The 25,352-nt window shown below is 34.8% G+C and overlaps 1 protein-coding gene across 8 annotated transcripts in view; it reads right to left on the reverse strand.

The window, feature by feature from the left end:
• Positions 1 to 25,352, reverse strand: part of Dys (Dystrophin) — a 1,830,839-nt gene that overhangs the window by 794,396 nt on the left and 1,011,091 nt on the right. For all 8 annotated transcript variants that reach the window (XM_081729421.1, XM_081729456.1, XM_081729463.1 and 5 more), the window contains one exon: positions 3,471 to 3,576. In XM_081729421.1, the coding sequence (XP_081585547.1) occupies positions 3,471 to 3,576 (106 nt within the window). The remainder of the gene's footprint in view (positions 1 to 3,470; positions 3,577 to 25,352) is intronic.

Raw genomic sequence — 25,352 nt, forward strand, 5'->3', positions numbered from 1 at the left:
CAAAATTAAACCTTCATCATATTTCAAGTAGCATCTAATCAGCGTACATTTTTCATTCCTTTGAGTAGGATTTAGGATCGAAACTGCATTTAATATTGATTTAGCATTACCGTAAGCAAACTAGGTGTATATTGTACGTACTTCTGCTCACGAGAGTAGATTTACTGCTGTCTTGTCACGAAAACGTGTCCTGAAAGTTCATTCTCGTCTCGAAAATTACATATGTTTGTATTGAAAAAAATCTCGTCTCGTATCTCCTCACAAAAATTCTTCTCGTTTTGTTTCGTGGCCAACAGTAATTCTACAGGACCAAGAATGTAAATGAGTCGCTTCCAAATGTAGATTAGTCATTTCCAATATAGATGTGACATTTCCAAATGTAGACGAGTCATTTCCTAATGTAAATTAATAATTTCCAAATGTAGATGAGTAGTTTCCAAATATAGATGTGACATTTCCAAATATAGACGAGTCATTTCCTAATGTAAATTAATCATTTCCAAAATGTAGATTAGTCATTTCCAAATGTAGACGAGTCATTTCCTAATGTAAATTAGTCATTTCCAGATGTAGATGAGTAATTTCCAAATATAGATGAGTCAATCCCAAATGCAGATCAGCTAATTCCAAATGTAGATGTCTTATTTCCAAATGAAAATATAACATTTCCAAAGGTATATAACTTGTTTCCAAAGTACAGTAGTTGACTCATTTCTAAATGTAGATAAGTCATTTCCAAATGTAGATGAGTCATTTCCAAGTGTAGGTGGATCATTTCTAAATGCACATAAGGCATTTTCGAATGTAGGTAACTCATTTCCAAATGTAACCAAATGTAATTTCAAACATAGATGAGCCATTTCCAAATATAGATGAGAAAATTCCAAATACAGTAAGACACTTCTCATCAAACGCAGATACGGCATTTCCAAATGCAAATGAGTCATTTCCAAATGTAAACGAGTCACTTCCAAATGTCATTTAAAAATATAGATAAATCGTTTTCAAACACGAGCTTGATTAAACCTTGATTTTTCTTGTGTAAACAAGATAGTTTTAAATACAAATTTTTAATTTCTATTACTTAACTAGCTTGAATGTTTTAACTGTTTTCTGTCGCCGGTCCAAAAATGTTAGACTCACACGCGTCATGACGTACTTTGCATTCTGGTCGTCTTTACTTGCAACTACCCCTGAATAACCCTCCGAATAACTGTTTTTAAATTTTAACTACATTAATACTAATCCTGAAACATGGAAATGCATTGATTACTCGACCTATATTTTAGGCAATCAGAATACTTCACCTGTATGATTCCTTAGACTAGAATATAAACGATGCTTTTGGCCAAGTCATGGGAGTAGGATTAATTTGCGTAATCTGTTTACTAAACAAAATAATAAAAAGAAGTGAGTAGTACTCTCCGCCTGGGAATTGATAATATTGCTTTTGTGGATGTCAGAACAAACTATATAGGATGAGAAGCGAAGGACGCGCTCAGTTGATCCTGTCGCGAGAGATCAAGCGAAAATGTACGCAAGGGGGAGAGAAACCGTTGTCATAGCAACATTCCCTTAGTTTGTTACTCACGTACTCGATATGTTTGAAGACAGAATGAGGGATGAGCACAACAGTGGAGTACAGAAGGAGGGGAGAGAAAAAAAAGCCGTAAAACGAAACGACAAGGTGGGTGAAGGTAACTGCTGATCAAGCATTTGAAGCGATAGCATATGAAAGAAAAATGCTATATATTTTTTAATGGTAAGTCATTATCGTTTATGGGAAGTTTTAAATACTTTTCCTTCTCTGACAAAGACATAACAGATTTTCGAGAGACTTTGTGATAACTAGGCAAGGGGTTCTCTTACAGGAGAGGAAAATCATTACTATGTACCAGCTATAAGTGAAACGGTATATGTGCGTTTTATGAAAAATTCAAGCTGAAGTAACAATTTTTATGTCTAAAAATAAGTATTTCAACCTAACTGTCTATTTCACACAAAACGTTGCATTTATAAGGATCTAAACGTAAATCGTAATTGAATTACAACAAAACATCTGACCTCCAGGTAATAACTGAAGATTCGCTGTAGAAGACAATGTAAATGTCACCTTGAAATTGTTTCACTTATTTTAGTTTTTTAATACGTTTATGTCTTAGATTCAAAGGCGCCGATTCGCACGTGGACCACTATTATATTTATGAATATACAATATTTGGCATAATTTGAGTGCAATTTGTCTTAACATCCTCATATACATACCTTCTGTGTCTGAGTGCCCCTCCCCCCACCAAATTTACAGAGAAATCGGCGCCCTTGGTTAGATTTCCATACATAGCTTGACTTCGTTATATGCTAGGTTGTATTTCTAAGCAATGATATTTTCTATTTTTGTGACGCTTGGGCACAATTTACTATCTTTTGTCTCTACTGTTACAACGACTATTGTTTTTTGCACTTACATTGTTTTCTACAGCGAGTTTTCAATTATAAATCCTTAATACGAGTTCAAAAAGTTTTTTTTTTCTTTGTGAAATTCAAAACTGGAAACCCAATTTCTATAACGTATCACAGACCTATTTTATTATCTTTCCTGCTGGTCTAGTGGTTAGGGTGCGCGCCTTTGATCCACAATATTTCGAGTTTGATTCCCGATAAAAGTGCCCTGAAACGCACTACGGCGGTTTGGATTCCATCTTTAAGTATAGGTCCACGTGTCACATAGCTTAGGTGCTCAAAGGAACGCTTAATTTCAATACAACCAACACTTATTTTTATCATAACTGCTTATTTTTCTCTTTTTCACAATAACTTAGCTTTTGTATGAGAGGTATCCAAGTAAAAACTTGCACTTCTGAGTTTAAAAATTAAAACAATACATTTCAAGAAACAAAAACTGCATTCACCTTTCGATACACTCCCTGCGACAGTAAAACACTTATCTTATTAAATGACTAATCTGGATAGCTTTGGCATATAAAGATTTGTTAGTATGCCTGAATAGTTCAGGAACATGTTCAACTAAATGTAGAATCACACGCACGTTTAGGAATGTCCATAGTGCATGCGCGTCCAGAGAAGAGCATACACACTGAAACGAATAAATAAAACGATTGTATCCAAACTGTGTTTACTGTGTCACTGAACTCTATGTAACTCCGATGCTATTGTATACCATAAGTAAGCAACAAAGACATTAAACAGCAGGGAATCGAAGAAACTTACTGAAATTGAAACAGCCAAAATCTCTTGTGTTGGCGCATAAGACGCATTTCATTTTGGAGTATTATTTTCCGGTAACTAAGAGTCTTAGACGCCAATAAACATGGTGGATACAAGTTTGAGGGACTTACATATCAGAACGAGAAGTTAATTCACACATGTAAAAAGAAAGATAAATTTTAATTTCAATTTCTAGTCACTGAGTATTATTTTAACGCAAAGAAAGTAATAGAACTGGTACTTACCTTTTCCATGGAGCTGTTGTCGGTTAGAATCAGCCTTAAGACTCTCGGCAGTGTGGACCAATTCATCCAACTGGGGTTTCTTCTGTTCCAATTCCCTCAACACATTCTGAAATACAGAAAAGAATATCATAAATTACTATACTATGGGGTAGTCTTTAAGGATCATGAAAATGACCTTCCAAATTTTCTTTTAAAAGTGCTAGCATATACAAATACGAGTATTACAATGTTGCCACGTTTTGCAATAGCTTGTCTATATCATATTTATAAACATTTACGAGACAATAGCAAATTCGTACTTGAAAACTGCAATCTGCACTTCTGCATGTACCACAGGAACGATAAACCAAGACTGATTATTTGAATGTCAATATTATTGTATTACATAAAATTTTATATTTTCTTCAATTTCTTCTTTAACATATATATTAGCAAAAATGTCCATTTCCCTTTCAAAGGCTTGGGCCCAATTCCCAAATTTAGCGTTCTTTCCTGAAATTTATCTTTCTTCCCCTCAAATTTACATTTCTTCTCTCAAATTTACCATTCTTCCCCCAAATTTACCATTCGTCCCCCCAAAGTTATCACTCCCCAAAATTTATCTCCCTATATTCTTCCTCCAAATTTATCTTTCTTCCCCAAATTTACCTTTCTTCATCCAAATTTACCGCTCTTCCCCCAAATTTACCATTCTTTCCCCCAAATCTACCATTCTTTCCCCCCAAATCTACCATTCTTTCCCCCAAATTTACCATTCTTTCCCCCCAAATCTACCATTCTTTCCCCCAAATTTACCTTTCTTCACCCAATTTTATCACTCTTTTTCCCAAATTTACCTTTCTTCCTCTCAATTTACCATTCTTCCCCTCAATTTATCTTTCTTGCCTCAAAATGACCATTCTTTCTTTCAAATTTACCAATCTTCCCAGCAAATAAACCATCATGTTCCCCACATACACCTTTCTTTCTAAAAAAAAAAAAAAAAAAAAAAAAAAAAAAAAAAAAAAAAAAAAAATCGGTTCTCCAGTTTGTTTCTACCATTTTCAATGAAAAATGACGTCCTTCCTAAATAATCTCACAAGTACAGTCTGCATCCTAGAACTCGCCTATGGATACTCTTGTATGTGAATAATAGAATGGAACAAACTTTATAATCTTGACTGAACAGATCCGTAACTCATCCAAACCCGGTGTAACTCAGAAACCACGAAGCTCTGTCATACAAACGCGTAGAACATTTGGTCTACTAACACAGTAATTCTAATAGTACCTGATAATTTTGCAAACCAAAAATAACTAAACCAAAAATCAACCGATACAATACAAGATATTGAAACATGTTATAGACTATGAAAGAAAATAGTTTTATATACACAGCAGTAGCAGACATGCACGTATGCAGTAATTTGTTTCTAGGGGTGTCAAAATTCAATACAAGGATAAATTATATTAAAATTCGTAAAATCGCCTCTGAAATTACACTAAGTTTACGGAAAAGTTAGGATTTCGGGGGAAGGAGTCCGGGCCTCCAAGACCCACATCTTGCGTACGTCCATACTGGTAGGTTTTTCAAAATTGTTTAGAAGTCCGCGATTTTTAACTATATCATTTAGAGAGTCTTTCTTATATGGAACTTAATATAATTTACATTCATGTCAAGGATGAAAGGGAAAAAAAGACAACTAAAATTTCTTATTTGTAAGAGACCTGCGCAGAAATCATATATATATATAATATATATATATATATATATATATATATATATATATATATATATATATATATATATATATATATATATATAATTATCTTAAATCTGCAGTCTAAAACATCTATCTTCTCATTCCGAGTTTGCACAAATTTCTCACCAGGTTTTTACTTAAAAAAAGAAAAGTTCATCTCTTAGAATTTTCCACCAATCACATCACGTAACTCTTCATTCTCGTCCGCTCTGCTCCCGCGACTATCCTTTAAGCTACAAAATGAAGTAAAGTTTGCATAATAAAGGTTCTTTGACAAACTTATGCACGGCAAGTTTGAACTTTTATGAAATAAGGTCGTTATATACGAAGTTAGGCTCTTTCTCATCATATAAGAAGAATCTTAGTTGTTTTTTTTTCTTTCCGTTCCTTTTTTTTTTACCTCGCGTCTTTTGCATCGTATTTTCAGATTTCTTTTTTTTCTAAAATACCTTTTTCTTCCCCCCCCTTCTTCTCATCAAATGTTCCTAAAACTGACATGCTTTGCATGTATAAAGGTGGTGTTAACGATGTATCATTATTAGTTTTTTACGAGATTTTTTTTAAATAAGAAAATAAAAACGAAGATAACTATTTTCATGTGAAAAAAGTAATAATATAATTACCCTTTCTTTACATTTCACAGGTTATAAAATCGAAACAAATAGACAAAAAAAACTTTGTCTTCAGGCAACGCGTTATTATAACACCTTCCACTAACTCTAATTATAACGAAAATTTTATGATAACATTTAGTCAAAATAACTAAAATTACATTCCATTCTAACCAAAATAGCTTTTCCAAAGGACGTTGAAGTCTTTTAATGCCACTTAGCGCATATATAAATTGTGAAACTCTGTCCCATCTAGTAAAAATTTGTAAACTACTTTAAACTGAATTAAACTTCTTGATCTTGCACTCCACGAAGGAATATGGCTGGTAAGACAGCTTTAAATTGACTGATGTGTGGTCAGAACATTGGCTCTGATCAAAACTACCTTTGGTTTTCAGTTATTCCTCATGTAGGAAACGAAAATGTCTTTATGTAATTTAACTATTCTCTTTTATTTCTAAAGTAACAATATGTGATCTCCATTGTTTGATTGGGCGATCGTTATATAAAATAGAATCTACTGTTTAAAAGTGGGATCCGGACCGGACTACTATTGTATTCAAGGCGAGCACTCCCATCAGGAACTAAACTCGAGACTACAAATGGTGTGCGTTACGCATGGCCTAGTTTCGCTCGACAATGAAGGAACCAGTGTAAAATTTCAAATTTCACTCATAATAAGTATTTAATCCCAGTGTTCGCAAGATACTTAAAGTCTCATGAATTTCTTTAGTTAACATCCTAGGCTTATATCTTACGCCAGTGTGTGATTGTGAAAGAATTAGGAAAAAACAAAAGATCCATAAAAATTCACGAAGACAATGTTGTCTACCAGGAACTCATATGGTCTGGGATCGAATGAACAAGCCCTCGCACGAGATAAGCGATCTATCAATGAGTCACAGTACACGTACTATAGAATTTCAAGATCGTATTATTTCTTACTGTTCCTAACACGCAGGCCTATCATTGGATCAGGAAACAAAATGGTCAAATGCTATATTTGGAGCATAGGATTTTATGATACTGAGGTTTGGATATTACGGAAGTTGCAGCAGAGTGCTTCAAAATGTTGTGTTGGAGAAAGATGTATAAGATGTAAAGGACGGAGAGAGAAACAAACGAAGCTGTTTCAAGTGAATAAAAGAGAAGACCATGATTTTAACCAGTATCTTTCGTAGGATAGATTGGACACATCTTGAGAAGAAAAACCTTCTTCATAATGCTACAAAGGAACAAATGGAAGGAAAGCGAGTAGTAGGAAGAACACAACTGATTGATGATTTAAAAAATATAAGAAGAAGAAAGTATTGGGATGTGGAAGCTGAAGATCGAAAAACGTGGAAGAAACATTTCCAGACCACTAATAAAAATGTAACTGACTGTCTTAATACACAGGCGTTCTATATTTACGTATAGTATACAAAAATATAGCGTAGTATCTAGTACAGAAAATTAAGTTTCTCTTAAGTATAGACTATATGCATCAAGACGTTAATAACATTGATTGCTACCTGTGGTGGAGAGACGTGGACGTTAACAAATGTGAAGAGAATGCACTCAGAATTTTCGAAAGGAAGAGCATAAGGAAAATACATGGACCAGCAGTAGAAGATGGAACACTAGAGGCGGTGGATGAAGCAATTGAAGGAAAAAAAATATATATATACATAAGTACAACGACTACGATGACTGGGACACACGGGAAAAAAATGCAGGATGATAAAGCAACGTCGAAAAAGATAATGAAAGGAAGGTCCACTCCATAAGAAAAGCGAGACCCAAAAAGAGATGGCTGGAAGATGTGAACAAAGATTTGGAAAATATGAAGATAAACAAAAGTAGAAGAATAATGATAGATAGAAAGAAATAGAGATTGACAGCAGATGAGGTAAACGCTGTAGCACCAAGTGGCAGATGGTACAGATCCTATGCATAAGGATATTTATAGTTATAACTAGGGCCCGGATCTTGTTGATCTTTAATTTTCTAAAAAGTGACATATAAAAAGACACGAAAATTCCTGTAAAATGACCCTAAAATTCACAAAAATTGACCTTAAAACTTGCGTTTTTTAAAAACGTTTATTTTGTTAAACATTGACTATTTTAAAAATATCTATTAGATTTTAATTAACGTTTCTCACTCATATTCACAAAGTTTTGTTTCAGTTAGTTGCAGTCCATTGATCATTTATGTCCATTGATCAGTCCATGGTTCGGCATTGTACGTACTGAATGCGTCAATTCACTCCCGAGTTGAAACTAGGAAGCACTCTTAAACAATAAAAGTTTGCAAGTGTAGACTCCTTGAGAATAATAGATAAAAACTCTGTTTAAAATCTTTGTACGCCATCTAATCCATTTTTAGTTATTCACGTGATCACATCCTTTTGTGGTCAACAACCCAAAACTATCTGTTTGGCCACCTAACAACCCCTACCTTTCGTCATCCCGCTACAGCTTTGTTTTCATTAGCTTGTTAAGAATGTAGTTTTTCCACCCCAGGAAGCATAAAAATAGATGATTTACCTTCGTCTTTTTCACATTCGTAAACAGTGTTCATTTTAAGATTTACTTATGTAGAAGAAAAAGAATAAAAAGGTCATAAGTGACCTAAAAGTGACCTTAAAATAATTGAAAATGACCTGAAACTTCAAAACGGCAAAAAGTGACCAAAAGTTGACCCTAAAAAAATATAATTTTAGAACCTAAAGTTGATGGATAACGTTTTTATTTGAACTTGCCTTGTCCTATGCGTAACAGAAAAAAGTTGACTTGTCAACAAAATCCGGGCCCTGGTTATAACAAAGCAAAATCTAGTAGAAGGATATGATAAACTCAATCGACTTTATATATCTCCCAAATGTATCATGCCTGTCATATTACCTTCCAACCGGGTAGCTTCTTGCGCTTTGCTTTGTAAGACTCATTCAATCGAGGGATAAATACGAAACAAGAATTGAGGCTCAAGATTTTTCATTTTAAATGTTAATGGTTTCTAGACAAGAAAGTTAATTTCTGCTGTGTTTGATACTTAGCTCATACTCTTTTATCACATGTGAATTTCTCTCGATTTATCCAACTTTTTGTCATATATACTAGATCTCTCTAACGATTAGTAGCCTTTTACCCAACGTGGTCCTGATCAGAGATGCGAATTTTGGAACCAGAGATCACTCGTTCTCTCACGGGTTCATGTTCCTAACTTCAATGAGGCTCACACACACTAATCTCAATGAGCCTCTCGCTACCCTCAATTAGGCTCACGCTTGCTCAGGTTCACTATTCTCAATAGAGCTCACGCTCACTAATCTGAATAAGGCTCACGCTATCTCAGATTCACTATGCACAATGGAATTCGCGCTATCTCTGGTTCACTCTCCTCAATACAGCTCGCACTCACTATTCTCAATAAGGTTCACGCTATCTCAGGTTCACTATCTACAATGGAATTCCCGCTCATGAACCTCAATGAGGTTCACGCTAGCTCAGGGTCGGGTCACTATCCTCAATAAAGCTCACGCTATCCCATGTTCACTATCCTCAATGGAGCACACACTCACTAATCCCAACAAGGCCCACGCTATTTTAAATTCACTATCCTCAATGGAGATCACGCTCATGAATCTTAATTAGGCTCAAGTTAGCTCAGGTTCATAAATATCAATGAGGATCACGCTATCATAGGTTCACTATCCTCAATAGAGCTCATGCTCACTATTCTCTATGAGGTTCATGCTAGCTCAGGTTCACTATTCTTAATGGAATTCGCGCTCATTAACCTCAATGAGTTAACGCTAGCTCAGGGTCACTATCCTCAATAAGGTTCACGCTCACTAATCTTAATGAGGTTCATACTAACTCAGATTCCTATCCTCAATAGGGCTCACGCTCACTAATCTCAATGAGGCCCACCCTATCTTAGGTCCACTATACTCAATGGAGCTCATGCTTACTAATCTCAAAGAGGCTCGCGTTAACTCAGGATCACTATCTTCAATGGGATTCGTGCTCATTAATCTCAATGAGACTCACGCTAATTCCGACTCACTATTCTCAATTAAGTTCATGCTCACTAATCTCAATTAGGCACACACTATCTCAGACTCGCACTGGCTTGAGCTTGGGCTTGCTATCCTCATTGTAGCTCGTGCTCATTGGTCTCGCACTCACTAAGGGCTCGAACTCACTATCCTTAATGAGACTTGAGCTCAAGCTTACCAGGTTCATTGGGACTCGAGATCACTCGAACTCAGTTTCCTTACATACTTAAAGGATTCGTGAACACACGGACTCACTAATTCGGATATCTCTGTCCTAGCTAGTATCGCCTACAGAACAAGACGAAACACAGATCTTCTAATAGAATAAGATATACTTTTCAAAACGAGGAAACATTTTCACGATATCCTTCCGAGACGAGACGAGGCAGTCCCGAATTTCGTCTCAAGAGCAAGGTAAGTCCTGGCAAACAAAATAGTTTAGTGTCTGCATATTAGTGAATACATTTGATCAAAAAAGCTGTATTATATTCTTAACATCATTTCCTGTTGGAAAACGGAAATGTTGTTAGGTGCAGTTCAACAAACCGCAATTATTCCAAAATTAGTTGCTATGAAGACGAACTCTTGAATACACGTTACATGATACCGGAAATAGTTAATTACGTATTTCGCTTGTTGTTTGTTTCTGTTTCTCTCAACGTGGAGCTAAGATTAGACGGAGAGAAGTGAGAAAAAAAAACTGGCGCGAGCAAACATAAAACCTATGCATCATACAGGAAGTAGTAAGAACAGGCATAACCTCTCACATAGGCTGATGTGTATATATATATGATAAAAACAACTGAGCTAAAATCAGTTAACTCAAATGAAATGAGATAGAAGATGAGAAGAAGAATAAAAACCAGTCGGAAGTCATTTCGTTACAGACGAGAAAAGAAACAGTTTAATAGTTACATTCAAGAAAGTGTGGATTTTGATGCCAGTTTAGATCAATCACAATCAAGTCAACACCAAGAAAGAAAATGTGAGATTCTTAAAGAAGTTTGCTTCTTCCTTGCACAAAGAAGAAATAAAATAAATAAAATAGACTATCTGATTCATTTAGGAATATGTTTTGTGCTACATTGCAGGGAATCCTATACTTCCTGCTGTACGTATTATTGAGAGTTATCGGTTATTCTAATAATCGTCTTACTGGAGCATGTTTTAAAAACATCGTTGCGTGTTCACGACACGACACGACGCACGGTGCTTCAACGACCTTCCTTAAGCCACATTGCCACGTTAAATGAATCTTGTAGCTGTCATAAAAAAAATCAACCTGATCTTTCTATTTACTATTTACATGTTACAGCTTCTTGAAGGCAAGAAAGGTTTCTCCACATATGCAGCACTGCACTCTAGTGGACAAACAGTGAACCTCCTCATTAAAAACGTGTATTTTGGCGCACTTCCCCTGCCTGTCCAAAAGAATCCGTTGTTTCGGAAGCGGCAAAACTGGTTTCCCTTTTATGTCAGCGGGAGGGCGATAGCAGATAGCAAGCAAGACGTCCCAGAAAGTTGCGCATCGTTCAACTCCTTGCAATATGGAAACGGTGTTTTATGACCCTTTCAAGACTATGTGTACACGGTGAAATATGGTAGGGTTTCAAGATTTTGTTTTTTATGACAGCTACAAGTTCTTCTAACGTGACAATGTGGCTTTAGGCTAGCAGCATATTGACCAGACAGCCACTTCGAGGCAGAGGGAGGCGAGGGAGAATGCAGAGAGAGAGAGACCTGAGTGCATTGTACATATACGTTACTCACAACGTCCATGCCTTTGTCTAGCACGTTCATGTGTGACTATTCGGATACGAGGCTTCATTGCATGGGCGTACCATCACGACACGACACACGGTACTTCAACGACCTTCCTAAGGCAAGTAGCATATTGACCAGACAGCCAAATCGAGAAAGGCGAGGTAGAATGCAGAGAGAGAGACCTGAGTGCATTGACTGTATATCTTAATCACAACATTCATGCCTTTGTCTAGTACGTTCACGTGTGACCACGAGGTTGCCTGTCCTGTCTTCTACTCAGTATGCGACTAGCCTTACCGCATTATTGCTAATGTTTCTGTTATCCCCACAATCACCTTAATGAAACACGCGTTTTAGAAATTATTATATGGCGTATTATCCTACGACACGGTACGCCAACGCTCTTCCCTATCGCATTACTGCTAGTGTTACTAATTATCCTAAAAATAACCTTAGTGGGACACCCGTTTAAGAAATAATTACACGGGATTTTAAAAAGGCTGTACAAAGCTCCAATCCGGTGTCCGAAGTCTTTGGTTCGATCCAGTCCCATGTGAGTTTGTGGTGCACATCATCATCGCCCGTAGGTTCTATCGGGGATTTCCCGTTTTTTCCCAAATTCCCATTCTGCCTAGTCTTTTATAATTATTCACATTCATTAACCATGTTCCTTCTTTAGCCAACAAGACGTAATCGTAAGACGTTACATTAAAGATTTCATTTCTCCTGTCCCATAAAACAGCATCTGGTTCACTTACTTTATGTTAATTAAATAAATGTTTCTTCAATTACCATTTTTATAATGTATTACTTGTAATTCTATCAACGCATTCTGTTTTCGTAACTTGTTTTAATACAATAACATCAAATCTAACCTATCAATTCTTTTATACATTATTCCTTCTCTCCAATTCTTCTGGGCTGGTGCATAAATAAAGCCCTATAAGGAATTACAAAATTCATAACAAAAAATATTTTTTTGTAAAGAAATCTTCGATCGTAAGTATATATATATATATATATATATATATATATATATATATACTTTATGCATGACTGTTGTTATACTACACTGCTCAACTTTTTATTAACCTCATTAGTTTCCCTAGGTAAGTTACTACAGAGGTTGATTCAGTTATATTGAGCCGAAGTCGATGTGCAACTATACCCCGCATGCGTAACCTATCGCCGTTAGGTTGCCACGAGTAAGCAACAGTGTTTTGTTAGTCAAGCAGAGGACCAGTCTGGTTGAGCGTAGTCTGATGCTGCCGAAACTGAACAGATTCGGGAAGAAGTTCATTATGGCTCTTTACGACGCGTAAAGTAGAAATATGTCAAGTGCCACTGTGAAACACATTAGACGGAAATATGCGACACAGGGTTCCGGGCCCACTACATCGATGCCAGCAGCTAGAAACCGGACTTCCGTGAGCAGGACTCCCTCGCTATTGCGTAATTATAGTTCAGTGCATGGCGACCTCCGGAAATAACCCTACACAGTGTTGGATGGCCAGCAAATGTTACACATCGCAGGAGACAATCAACTGCGCCATTCACAGAGATTAACGCTTCATGGTCGCTGGCAAGAGCAGTGTGGACGCAGTGAAATCAATGTCACGTTGCTGAGAGGGAAATGAATTGCAAAAATTCTATCGCCATATGGAACAGGAAACTGGAAATTCTGGAATTCTCGTCTCTGACATCCATGTCAAGAATGTAGATGCCAGTCCAATGGACTACTGTGCTTTCGGACACCTCAAGCAGCACCTGTCTCATCGTCTCCGACCTATGGAAATCCTGTGAAAAGAAGTGGGGTGCAAACCCATGGCCCAGCTGCACCGCAGACTCTTCAAGGAAATATCCGATACCGGGCAATAACCAATAGAAGTGGCCTACTGATCGAACACAACCGGCGGTGGAAACACGGCATGTTACATCACAAGTGGTACACACAAATTCAGCTCAATATAACTGTATCAACCTCTGTAGAATCTCTCTTCACGCAGAATACTAAGACAAAAAGAGTCATACAGAAGGAAAGACAAACAGAAAAAGAAATATAGATACAGCGATCACAAGCTAAGAAAACCAACCAGCATGGAAAAAAAAAACTAATACAAAATACACTTCTCTCCCTCTTTCTTTCTCTCTCTCTCTGATATGGTAATATAAGCATAAAATTACGATGGTTTACAAACATGACAAGAAATCCCAAATGACAACTCTGTACTAAGCGATGAACGTAAAAAATGAATATTGTGGATTCATAATCCAGAAACTTTACGTGCCTTTCACGACCTGCAACTCATTAAAACAATTTTATCGCCCGATAACTCTTAACCCATAAGCACTTTACGATACTTTCATAAACGATTATTGAGAGCTGAAACGTATGCATACAGTGCGGGGAAAGAAATCACAAACTGAGTCTATACCGAGGCTGGATTTAAAACATTTTAATACCACATTTAGCTTTAACCCATATTGGTGATATTCTTATAAAGTAAAACTCTTGTTTCCAATTTAAAACTGCACAGTGAATACTTCAAATTGAAAATCAAGATGAATCAATAGAGCTTAACATATTTTAAAGTATAAGAAGTAAATGAAAATGAAATGAAATATATAACGTTCCAAGGTTATGTCCTTTAGGCTACAGGAGAAGATTAATAAAAATGGTGATTTTAAAAAATAATTAATTGGTAGAATGAAAATGTGGGAGGAAATGGGACAACCTGAGAAAAACCACAGAAACGATGTTGCCCAACACAAACACATAACAACGTTGCGCTTCTCCACGAAGATCGTCAAGCAGCCGACAGAAGCCACCTACGAAGAAGTACGAAGAAGGACACGAAGAGCCACGAAGGACCCCTATAACCCCTCCGCAGGCTCCGCCTCCAACGTACGGCTATAAAAGAATACGTTGAGACCAAGAATACATCAGTTCTGGTTGATTATTCTTACACTGAGAAAAAAAGGACTAGGATTTCCGTGTGGATACATCGTATTTACGCGGGTGCACTCCTTAAGTAATGTAATTTCATGTATAAAAGTACAGCAAGTGGGAACACCATGCCAAGTCTGGAGTTCGGCGTCGAACTAGACTCGCTGTGATTGGATAATTTTATTCACATGATTGGTTTCGTGTTGAAAACTATTACTCTCGTAAGGTAGGGAGTCACAGATTTAGAAAGAAGCAGGAGGGAACAATCGTAGAAAGGTGGTAACAACATTATATACGTAAGTTACCACCGTCGGAATGGGTATGGCGTTAATTCTAGATTTGAAATTGTGGTCCTACAATACAAAATTTTCGCTGGACGGTGGTGTAGACAGTACTACGGATGAAACAGCATTACTTAATGAGGTGACGCGCGTAACCTGGTAAAAACAGCATTTACATGCCGACTGGAGTATGCATTTCTCTCAGTGTACTTTTGTCTTCTCGATGCACTGGGCAGGGGAGAACAACCCATCTCCATGCTGCTACAGGCAGGAGGTCCAACCTCATAGAGAAAGGACTCTTACTTAGAAGAAACTATGTATTTGTAGCACAGTGCACAAAGAACTTCTAAGAACTTTTGTAACAAAATTATGAGGAAAAGAAATGATCCGTGTACCGTCTCTACAATACATTACACTATAAATTCAAATCACGTATGTTTCCATCTCTAATTAATAATCTGGTCCATGGCTTCTATCAGTATTCTGTCTAAAATAGAAAAAAAAAAGTAAATTTCAAATGAAGCGCTGTGTTCCATGAGAATGCTCTGTAATTGGCAAACAGTGTCTAAAAATACTCCATGAATATTTTAAACAACCTTAAAAACGTAGGAAGAAAACTTTTAAGTTGCCAAAAAAAGAACAACTTTGAAGAAAATATAGAGCAAATTATTTTATTATGCATTCCTTTTGCAAGACACATTCCAAGAATGTGTCGAAGCTACCAAATATACAGGCCTCAAATGTGAGACAGTATTGGTTTTCGGAAATACATTCTCTGTATTCAAAAGCGCGAATAGAATTGTATATGCAAAATACGCTTTGCTGAGAACGTATGTAACTGCGAAACTGCTCCAAAAGATATCTCGCGAACTGGCCAATCAACTACCTTTTGATGATGTATTTCAGAATTACCAGGAGTATATATATAAGAGAGAAAGAGACAGAGGGATTCGGAAGACTGAATCTAGCAGAAAGGCTTACGTAATCACTTATACAGAGAAAGGCAAAGCAAGCTCTTTCTTCTTGGCACAAAATGAGCCCCGAAATTTGTGCTACTATTAACACAGTCGAAAGAAAGCGTGTTCTTCCTCGCAAGCAATGAATTCCCGCCTGCTCACAATGTTCTCTCTCTCTACTGCCTTTCTCTAATAGTAATACTACTACTACTAGCACCACTGGCTCACTCATTGCTCGAACTCAACTCCAACACCCCCTCCACACACACACACATCATCACTAGTTACTGTACGTTTTCAAATTACTTTCGAAGCGTTCTCTGAATGAAGTTCTACATCACACTTGAAGAAAAGACCCACGAAGAAGAGAAGGCGAAGTAGAATTAGCACAAAGGGGCAGTGTTTTAAGAGAGATTTTAAATCACGTTTAACACAGGAAATAAAAAACAAAGAAACAAAGAAGCAGAAATTTTAATAACAAAAATAAAAAAAAAAGTTGTTAAAACTTCTCGCTCTAGAAATAATGTACCGAAAATTGAATGACACAAGTTTTTTACTTAATCTCTAAAAGAATGGAGAAACATATATTATTTTTTGTGAAAAAAATCGTATTTCACTAACAGACTAAAAAAAATCAAATAACACACTACGGTACGAAAGAAATGGCCATTATATTATTATTATTATTATTATTATTATTATTATTATTATTATTATTATTATTATTATTATTAACTGTTAGTGATAGACGCAGTCTTTTCAATCTAAAATTCTTACGTACTCTGTTACATGGAGGTCTTTTTTATTTAGCTTGTTTCATTTCGTTAAGAGTTTCTTATTGCAGAATCTGGTAATTTACTCCTTTTATTTGCACTACGCCATTTTCCAAATCTTCTATTTATATCTGTATTGGGACAGCTAATAAATTTCATTCTAATTTAGATCTATTTCAATCTAAATTCCCTATTGTTCGTCATCAACTCTTTAAACTTTCTAAAACTTGTTAGTCTTGTTTCGGATGGATGTCTTTAATGTACGTTTATATTTTCATTTATTTGTATTAATGTCTGTCTTAATATATATATATATATATATATATATATATATATATATATATATATGCACATTTGACTTTTATTTTCATGCATGTAATTCAATCATGTAGGCTATGGACGTAATTTTTCCGCATGCAATCTCTATGCATATATATATTTGTTTATTTAAAGATACTACATGTTTATTTTTCACTTTTATATTCATTTATCATGATGTATTTAGCATGTTTCTTTTATTTCTAAGATTTTATCTATAAATCATTTATTTTATAATCAAGATGCAATGTACTCACTTTATTTTGTATTATTATTGGCGCACTAGTGGCTGTCAAGCTGTTGTTGTCAATAAACTACTTAAGAATTATTATTATTATTATTATTATTACAATTAAAATTATTATTATTATTATTATTATTATTATTATTATTATTATTATTATTATTATTATTATTATTATTATTATTATTATTATTGGAGTAAATTTGGAGAACAATATTGAAAAATATTTTATTCAAAAAATACCCGACAGTAGATATCATAGTAAATACTGTCTACATAATACAAGTGTAAGGGAACCAACGTATAATATGACAAATGGATAAATAGTTTGTTGCAATATTAAATCTGTAATATTAAGAATTACTATTTCTTTTAATCTAATCTGAAACCTCTATTTTAATGAAGATATAAGCATAAAATTTAAATACTGACATGACACTACATTATGTGCAGTAATTTGACGGTATCTCCCTTTTGAGGCTATAAAATATTTTGTAATAATATGACAAGGAATGATAGTTTAATCCGAATGTATTCTTGTTTTTTCTATTGAGTAAGTAATAATCAAAACTGTATATAACATAAGTATTATATATTGCATGTTATAGTTAATTTCAAAACATGAAGTCTTCGTTGTATATCTTCACTTCAAGGCAGCTATTCTGTCATTGGTAAGATGTTCATCTTGCAGAATGTGGCCGTATCCAATGTGAAGGTAATGCTACTGGTTGAGCGTTACGAATGTCTAAATTTACTAAGGACGATATGATTTGGAACTTACTTTACACTCATAGGTGCCCAGGCCCCTCTGGCTCACGAAAATGTATACGTAATATAGCAAACCACTTATATTATATACCAGACACACCAGACGTAATATAGCAACCATGGAGATGTCTCCCCTAGAAAATTTTCTTCAGGCGCATTTTTTACATTGTATGCAATATGTGTTAATACAGGGTATTTCAAAATGAATATCGGGGTTTTATGACTTTGTAGTATTTATTACATTTAACGTACAATTGTAAATAATACACAAAACGAAAGAGTAACTCAAATAGCTTTTGCTACAAGTGCTCAATGTGAGCACCATTCGTCACACGGTTCACATAAAGTTGATAAACGAGAAAGCCCCATAAACTTTCCGCCGGGATATAGCACAGAACACATTGAATTTAGAGGTATCTCGTTGCAAGTGTACTCTCTTGTGGGGATTTACTGAGACCCAGATGCGAATATTATTATGAATGTTCACATCGCCACTTAGATGAAATGTCGATTCATCACTGAACACATGGTCTGAAAACTTTTCATCGTCATGCAGGAACTTTTCATTTGCAAAGTTGGCACAAAAATTGTAGTCTATAGGCTTTAGAGATTGTAGCAACTGCAAAAGATAAGGACGTAGTTGTAAACAGCTCCTTAAAATCTCCACACAGACGGTTGCACTGTAACTATAGATTCAGTCTTTGGAAAAATGTAAAACACAAATAGTCACCATGTTTTATACTAGCGCTTTCTAACGGCAGATAGAGGAAACAGTGGATATGCAAGGTTGTCTACAAAACTGTTTGAGTTTATTATTTCATTTGGTGTATTATTTATAATTGTAAGTTAGTTGTAATAAATAGTACAAAACCTTAATATCCTAATATCCATTTTGAGATACCCTGTATTCTAACGATAGAGTGCTGTATTTTTCCCATTAGACTGTTCATTGCACAGAAATAAACATTATTATTAACAATTACTAAACAAAAAATCAAGATTTTACAAATATAAGCCATATTTATTGTTTAGTCTATTGCTTTATAGGGAATTCAGGTTATTTTTCTTTGAAATCAAATTAAATTTTAATTATGCATTTTTACTTATTTCGTCTTCAAAGTATAGCTTTTTTAAAGATTAAATTTGCATCAGACATAAGTTTAATACTACTTTAATTAAATTAACTATTAATTATTAAAATCATACGTAACAAAATTAATTTTATCAAAGTAAGGAACATTTAAATAAACGTAAAATGTTCTACAACGGCTTTTTAAAGATTGCGCTATGAATGAACTACATCACAAATGAAAAAAAAAGTTAAAGAAAAAACTGCAGAGAATTAAAATAAAAGCTTTTGAGAGATTTTTAATTACGTTTAAACACAGGAAATAAAATAGACAGAAATTTTAATTTTAAAAGAAATTCTTATTTCACAATGAGCTGGAAATTGAATGACAGTACATTAAAATAAAAGAACTTTCTGTGGAACACAGACGCATAAAGAAAAATGTTATTTTGTTGAAAGGAAAATGTAAAAATAAAACGTACGAAAGAAGTTACAAAAGAGAAACATACAATAAAGCAAACAATAATAGTAATGCAACAAACTAAATAATTAATTTCTAAAAACTTCAAGCTCTTCCTAATTCCAACAGAATGAAAAAAAAAGTTATACAATAAAAAAGGTTTAGAGTTTGTATGAAAGTTTAGAGTTTGTTGTAGATAAAAAAAAAAAATAAAAATGAAATTAACATGTCTGTAATATTTTCTTTTCTCATAATGTCGCATAACCTTCATAATTAAAGTAACACTGTAATGACACTTTTATTTATTTTTTTACAACACTAAATTTATGTTCAAAATCTTGAGTTTCATTCGCAAATCGAAAAATAAATATATTTTGAGGTATTGAAAGAATTTCCAAGCTAAACAAATAGAAAATTATTTGAACATTTTCTTAGTTTTTTTCTTCTTAAATGTCCTTATGTAACACTGACGTTATAAAAGATAGGACATTAAGCGTTGATAAAACAACTATTATTCATCTACAGAGATGTATGTCGTCAAAGGAGAAAAATTATTACTATCCAATGTTTACTACACACCTACCACATATATTGTGCAGTGCATGTACATTGAACATAGGGTGGTAATGATTCTTCTCTCTTGACGACATACATCTCGGTAGATCAATAACAATACATACATACATATACACATATATAAAGTCGCGATTTGCCACGGACATTTTAAATCACCCTGTATTCTAACTGCTAATACAACGCCTTGTTAGCAAGTGGAAGTCATATAAGGTAAACGAATTTAATATAAATTCAGCATCAACACCGTCATGTATAACCGCTGCAGGGTATCAATTTACTTGCTTTGGTTTCTATTTTTTTTTTCATACGATGAAATCGTCTTCTTATCCCACCCCCATCCTCCCATACACATCATACTGTGCTTCTAAGTGGAAAATCCTTGTAGGAAATTGAGAACACGAACACTCAACTACATAAAGCTTATACGATGAGATTACCCTTCCATTATGTATCCTTCTGTCAACTTGCAATTTACTAAGGCGGTAAAGCAGAGCCATTACATTCACCACCAACCACCCTCGAATACCAATTTCCACAAAATGAAACTGTATAGCGTATAGTGATTTATGATTTGCCTGGTACGGAGTAGGTGTAAAACGAATTCACGTATTACGACTGCATCTTAGAGGTAAAAAAAAAAAAAAAAAAAAGAAAAGAAAGAAAAAGAAAATGTCTTTTAAAGACGAACGGCTTCGATCGTATGAAAGTGCAACGCAATAAATCAATTGAACCAAAATTATCATACATTATATCCATGAGCTAATCTTCCAGTTAAAAGAGATTTTCTTTTCTACTGCTACACAATGAGCAAACAAAATCAATATATTGACATAAATCCCACATTAATAACGAGACTCATAATCTTGCGTGAAACGTTAGCATGATATTGTGAGAAATTTGAACGGAAATTTCTTCTAAAGTATACATACGTTCACAGCACGAAATACATTTAATAATGCAGTCTGCAGATAAACAGAATATTTACTTTTTCATTTTTTTTTAAAATTGCGAACATAGTGGGTCTCATAATGGTCATTTCTGCACGGATAGATATTTACACACTTATACGTAGTAATAGTCTTAGTACATAGCTCAGAAGTTTACAGTTTTTAATACAAACTTTATACAATTCCTTTATTAGGTTATTTTACTGTTTGTTGGATTCAAATCTTGTAAATTTAAGTCAACCCTTTTTCCTTTTTCCTGTCAACCCTTTTTCCTAAACAGAACTTTCAAATTGTGTTAAAAGTCTGCACAGGCCGAAATTTTTAGCACGGATCCGGCACGTCCTGTGAATTTATAAAGTGAGGCCCGACCCGGGTCCGAAATATGTGTTAGTCTTTAGACGCGAGTTCGTGTGGTAATCAAATGAGCCCGATTTAAGTCCGAATTAGAGGAACTTCATAATTAACGCAAAATTGTATTTTTATATACAACAATGAGATGTTTAATTTTGCAGTTTAAAACCTTACATGGTCATTCATATAAATTCAATATTCCTTAGCCTCGGTGCATAATCGCTGGACGTTCAACTAAACATGTGAAGAGTTGTTACCATCTATTAATTCCTCCCTCATGCTTATAGAACTGTTGCAACGATATATATATATATATATATATATATATATATATATATATATATATATATATATATATATATAAGGTGGCAACACTGCACAGCGATGATGTTTACTCTTGACGTCGTCATCGTTATCAGAGACCTCAAAAACCCACGAGTACATAAACCCATGCAAAGTGCACACTGTTTTCATATTTTAACAACCAAGTTGTTAGGATTCTAACCCGCGATTCAGCGTTGCCACCTCTTACAAACCTTACGTCTCAGCTTTAAGACGATACTGAATATCTCTGTCAGTACGTGACTTATCGATCTCACATAACGACGGTACTAATCCTCATGCTCTACTGGATTGCATTACAGGTTTTAAACCATACAGCACTAGTGACCTTTTCTGAGTTATTGTACCTTTTCCAAACTCAATTTTTCTATTGTGTTGATGGCAACACTGTTCAGCTGACCCGCTAAACTTACAGTCAGCTTAAACAGTTCTTGTCAGTATTTAATTTAAGATGAACAAAATGTTACTCACTCCCTGTATGCACCAACGGAGTTTGCACATGTTTCACTTTATTTCTCGAAAAGTTTGTGACACTGATCTGCATTTACTATCTCTTTTGTCTTTATTTTTATTTTTGCTTCCAATGATTATATCTAATTTAGGTCATTCCATTTACAAAAACATAACTTTCCCTTGAGTTGGCAACACTGTTCATCTGGTGATGTTCTTCAATACACGGGCAGATGTAGTCATGTCTCTAGTTGTTTGGTGCAAAGTTTCGTTTCTCTGTCCCTTTTAGTTTCTCCGTTATCAGGGTTGAAAATTCTAAATTATATTATAATGTGGAAACGTCATTTTATGTCGGCACGGGTTTACGTTCTCGTAGAGAGCTGCTATTTCACTAATGCGTGTTTACGGTCTCATAGAATACATTTGGAGGGTGTGCGTATCGCAACACGAAATTTCCCAAAATAAGGGACATTATATATATATATAGCAGAAATGGTTATTAAAATATCAGAACATCAGATCATCTAACTTGTAAGAGACACAAACTATCAGTTTTAAAGCTTCCCGGCTTTTAAACAATTTTCCTTTTTCTTGAACTTTTGAGTGATAAGGAAGAATAGATGCAATTGCTGCCATTCAGTTTCGGGAAAGTTTGATTTCTCTTTTTACAAGTGAAAATGGGAATGCTATATATTCTGTGGAGAATTTGTAAAAGAAATGCTTCCGATAAGCAAAATAAATAAATAATAATAAACTAAAATATTGTAGAAGCTGAGATCATCATTTTTTTTTAAGACAACTTTCTAAATGTTTTTGTTTCTTTAATTCAGTGTAAGAAACAGTACTTTTACTCACAGACAAGCTAGGCATGTTTATTTCTGTTACTTTTAGTTTTTTCTCTCAACTATACAGTTAACTTTACTCTCAATTGCACAATGATAATCAGATTTTTAGTGTGGGCGTCTCAAGTTACAAATTTAGATGTGCTTTAAAAGCTCTCCAGAAAGAACAGTCCGAGAAATATCGTTAATTAACATGGTTGTATATTTAAAAATTTACGGCCCGAGCCCTGCAGATCTCTAAATTGTGTATAGATACGTAAACCAGATGACAATACAATATTTTTTATAAGTTTTAGCTGTAGCTGATTATTTTACTGTAAAATTAATAAAAAAAATGATTATTTAGAAATAATTACCAAGAACTTGCTCCTTATACAACTCAAACCCTCACAAACGTTTGGCTGGTTACTCTTAACTTCATATAAGCAAGTTCGAACATTTTCCCTTCTTCTTGTAATAAAAGGAAATAGACTAGTAATTAAAATTTTTAATTAAATATTTAAAAGTAATAAAAAAATAACCGTGGGAAGTAAATGATAGGTTTAAGTTGAGTAAATAAAATGCATGTAACGGTAAAGTTCACTCAGCATCATGCGGAAGCGATGTGCACATGAAAGCTGCTGCACGTGACCTTGAGAGTGATTTCACGTTAACCAATCCGCTTACAGCAATGTTGCTAATGCCATGATGTAGAAGACCACAATGATTGGTAGACATGCAGTATGTTTCTTTAGCAAAACCAGAATCTTTTTAATATTTCGCGCGTCCGGATACAAATTTCTCATTGGTGATTTGGCAACAGCGCGGGATCTCACCTAATATCCATTCAGATGTCGCGCAATACAGTAATCATCACTATAAAACAGCAACAGAATGAGCATTTAGTTCATTATCCGCTCCGAGTTCTGTTATTTTTTTTTTATTATTATTATTCTTTCACAAGTTTTGGAAGTGACATTTCTAATCTCAAGAATTTTAGCGTCGTCTGCAACTTTACATTTCCAATATTTTTCTTTTCTTCAAAAAGAAAAAAAGAAAGAAAAACGTGCAAAGAAAATGGAAATTCAGTCAAAAGAAAGGAGATGAGCGGGAAAAAAAACGAACAGAACAATGCTCTTATTTCAGCTGGAGATAACCATTCTCATGCTTAACCGCATGACAGCAAATTTTATTTTGAAAAAGACAGCAAAATGCTGGAAGGGAGAAAGACAAGAACCAGGAAGGGGGGTTGGGAAACAGAACTGAAGCCGCGGTCTATGTGAACATGCGGCAACGAAAAAGGGATCAATGTGCACAATCTGCACAAAACTCCTAACTCACAGACCTATTCGCTGACACAGCAAATGCGAAAGCAACACAACCAGCGCCACTCAAGAGTTCGTTAGTTTTTGCTGAATGACTGTTTAGTGTTGCCTATTATGCCAGAATTTCTATCTCTAAAATGAAACTTTCTCTCTCTCTCTCCTTCTCTTTCCCCCATTTTCTCTAAGCACCTTAGTTAGCAGTAATCACATACACAAGGAAATCAATCAAGTAAAAAAATGTAACACAATGTTCTATGTATAGTAAAGGCAACTTTAATTACAAGCCACACACACACACACACACAAAATAAAAGTTCTGTGCACCTGGCTTCAAGATATGGATTTGATATATTTTGTTACGCAGAATCCAAATTTCGAAAACCCAAGATAATCGACCCTGTCATTTTTTTATGGGCGAAAAACTTTAGCCAATGTTGGTGCATACACAGTAAAAAATGTTTGTGTTAATTCAACTCAAATTTAACATAGAGCAGTGGTTCCAGCGTGACTACCACTATACGCTGTTAATTCGACACAGACCCCGCGGTGTTAGCGTTTAACACAGGGGGTGTGTTACGTTTTTACGGTGTTAAATTCGTATCTCTGTTGTTCATTCGACACCATGTCAGGGTCAGTAGTGTGGGGGAAAGTGTTGAGTGTCACTTGTGACGGTGTTGTACCAACACAAAGAAAGTAACACAGTGTGTAGTGTGTTAATTATTTTGTGTTAATAATACACAATATCAAGTATCAATATAACATAGTCCTTGTGCAATTTCAACACCACTTTCTTATTATTTCAACACCTAATCTGTGTCATAATTCAAGGTCAAAGCAGTATAAATAACATCGTTTTGGTATTAATTCAACACTCCCTGCGTTAAAATGCAAGGTCAGACCACCAGATTAACTCCGTTTTTTATGTTACTTTGACTCCAGTTCTGTGTTACTACGACACCTATTTCGGTGTTGAAATAACTCCGTGTGCGTGCTTACGATTACCGAAGATTCTAATTTTAAAATAAGAATAGTAAACTACAGAACAGTTCATTTAGAAAATCTTCAAAAACTTTTTTGTCATCCTCCCCAACA

The sequence above is a fragment of the Thermobia domestica genome, chromosome 1 (genome assembly GCF_964235325.1).
Source record: "Thermobia domestica chromosome 1, izTheDome1.hap1.1, whole genome shotgun sequence".
NCBI lineage: Eukaryota > Metazoa > Arthropoda > Insecta > Zygentoma > Lepismatidae > Thermobia > Thermobia domestica.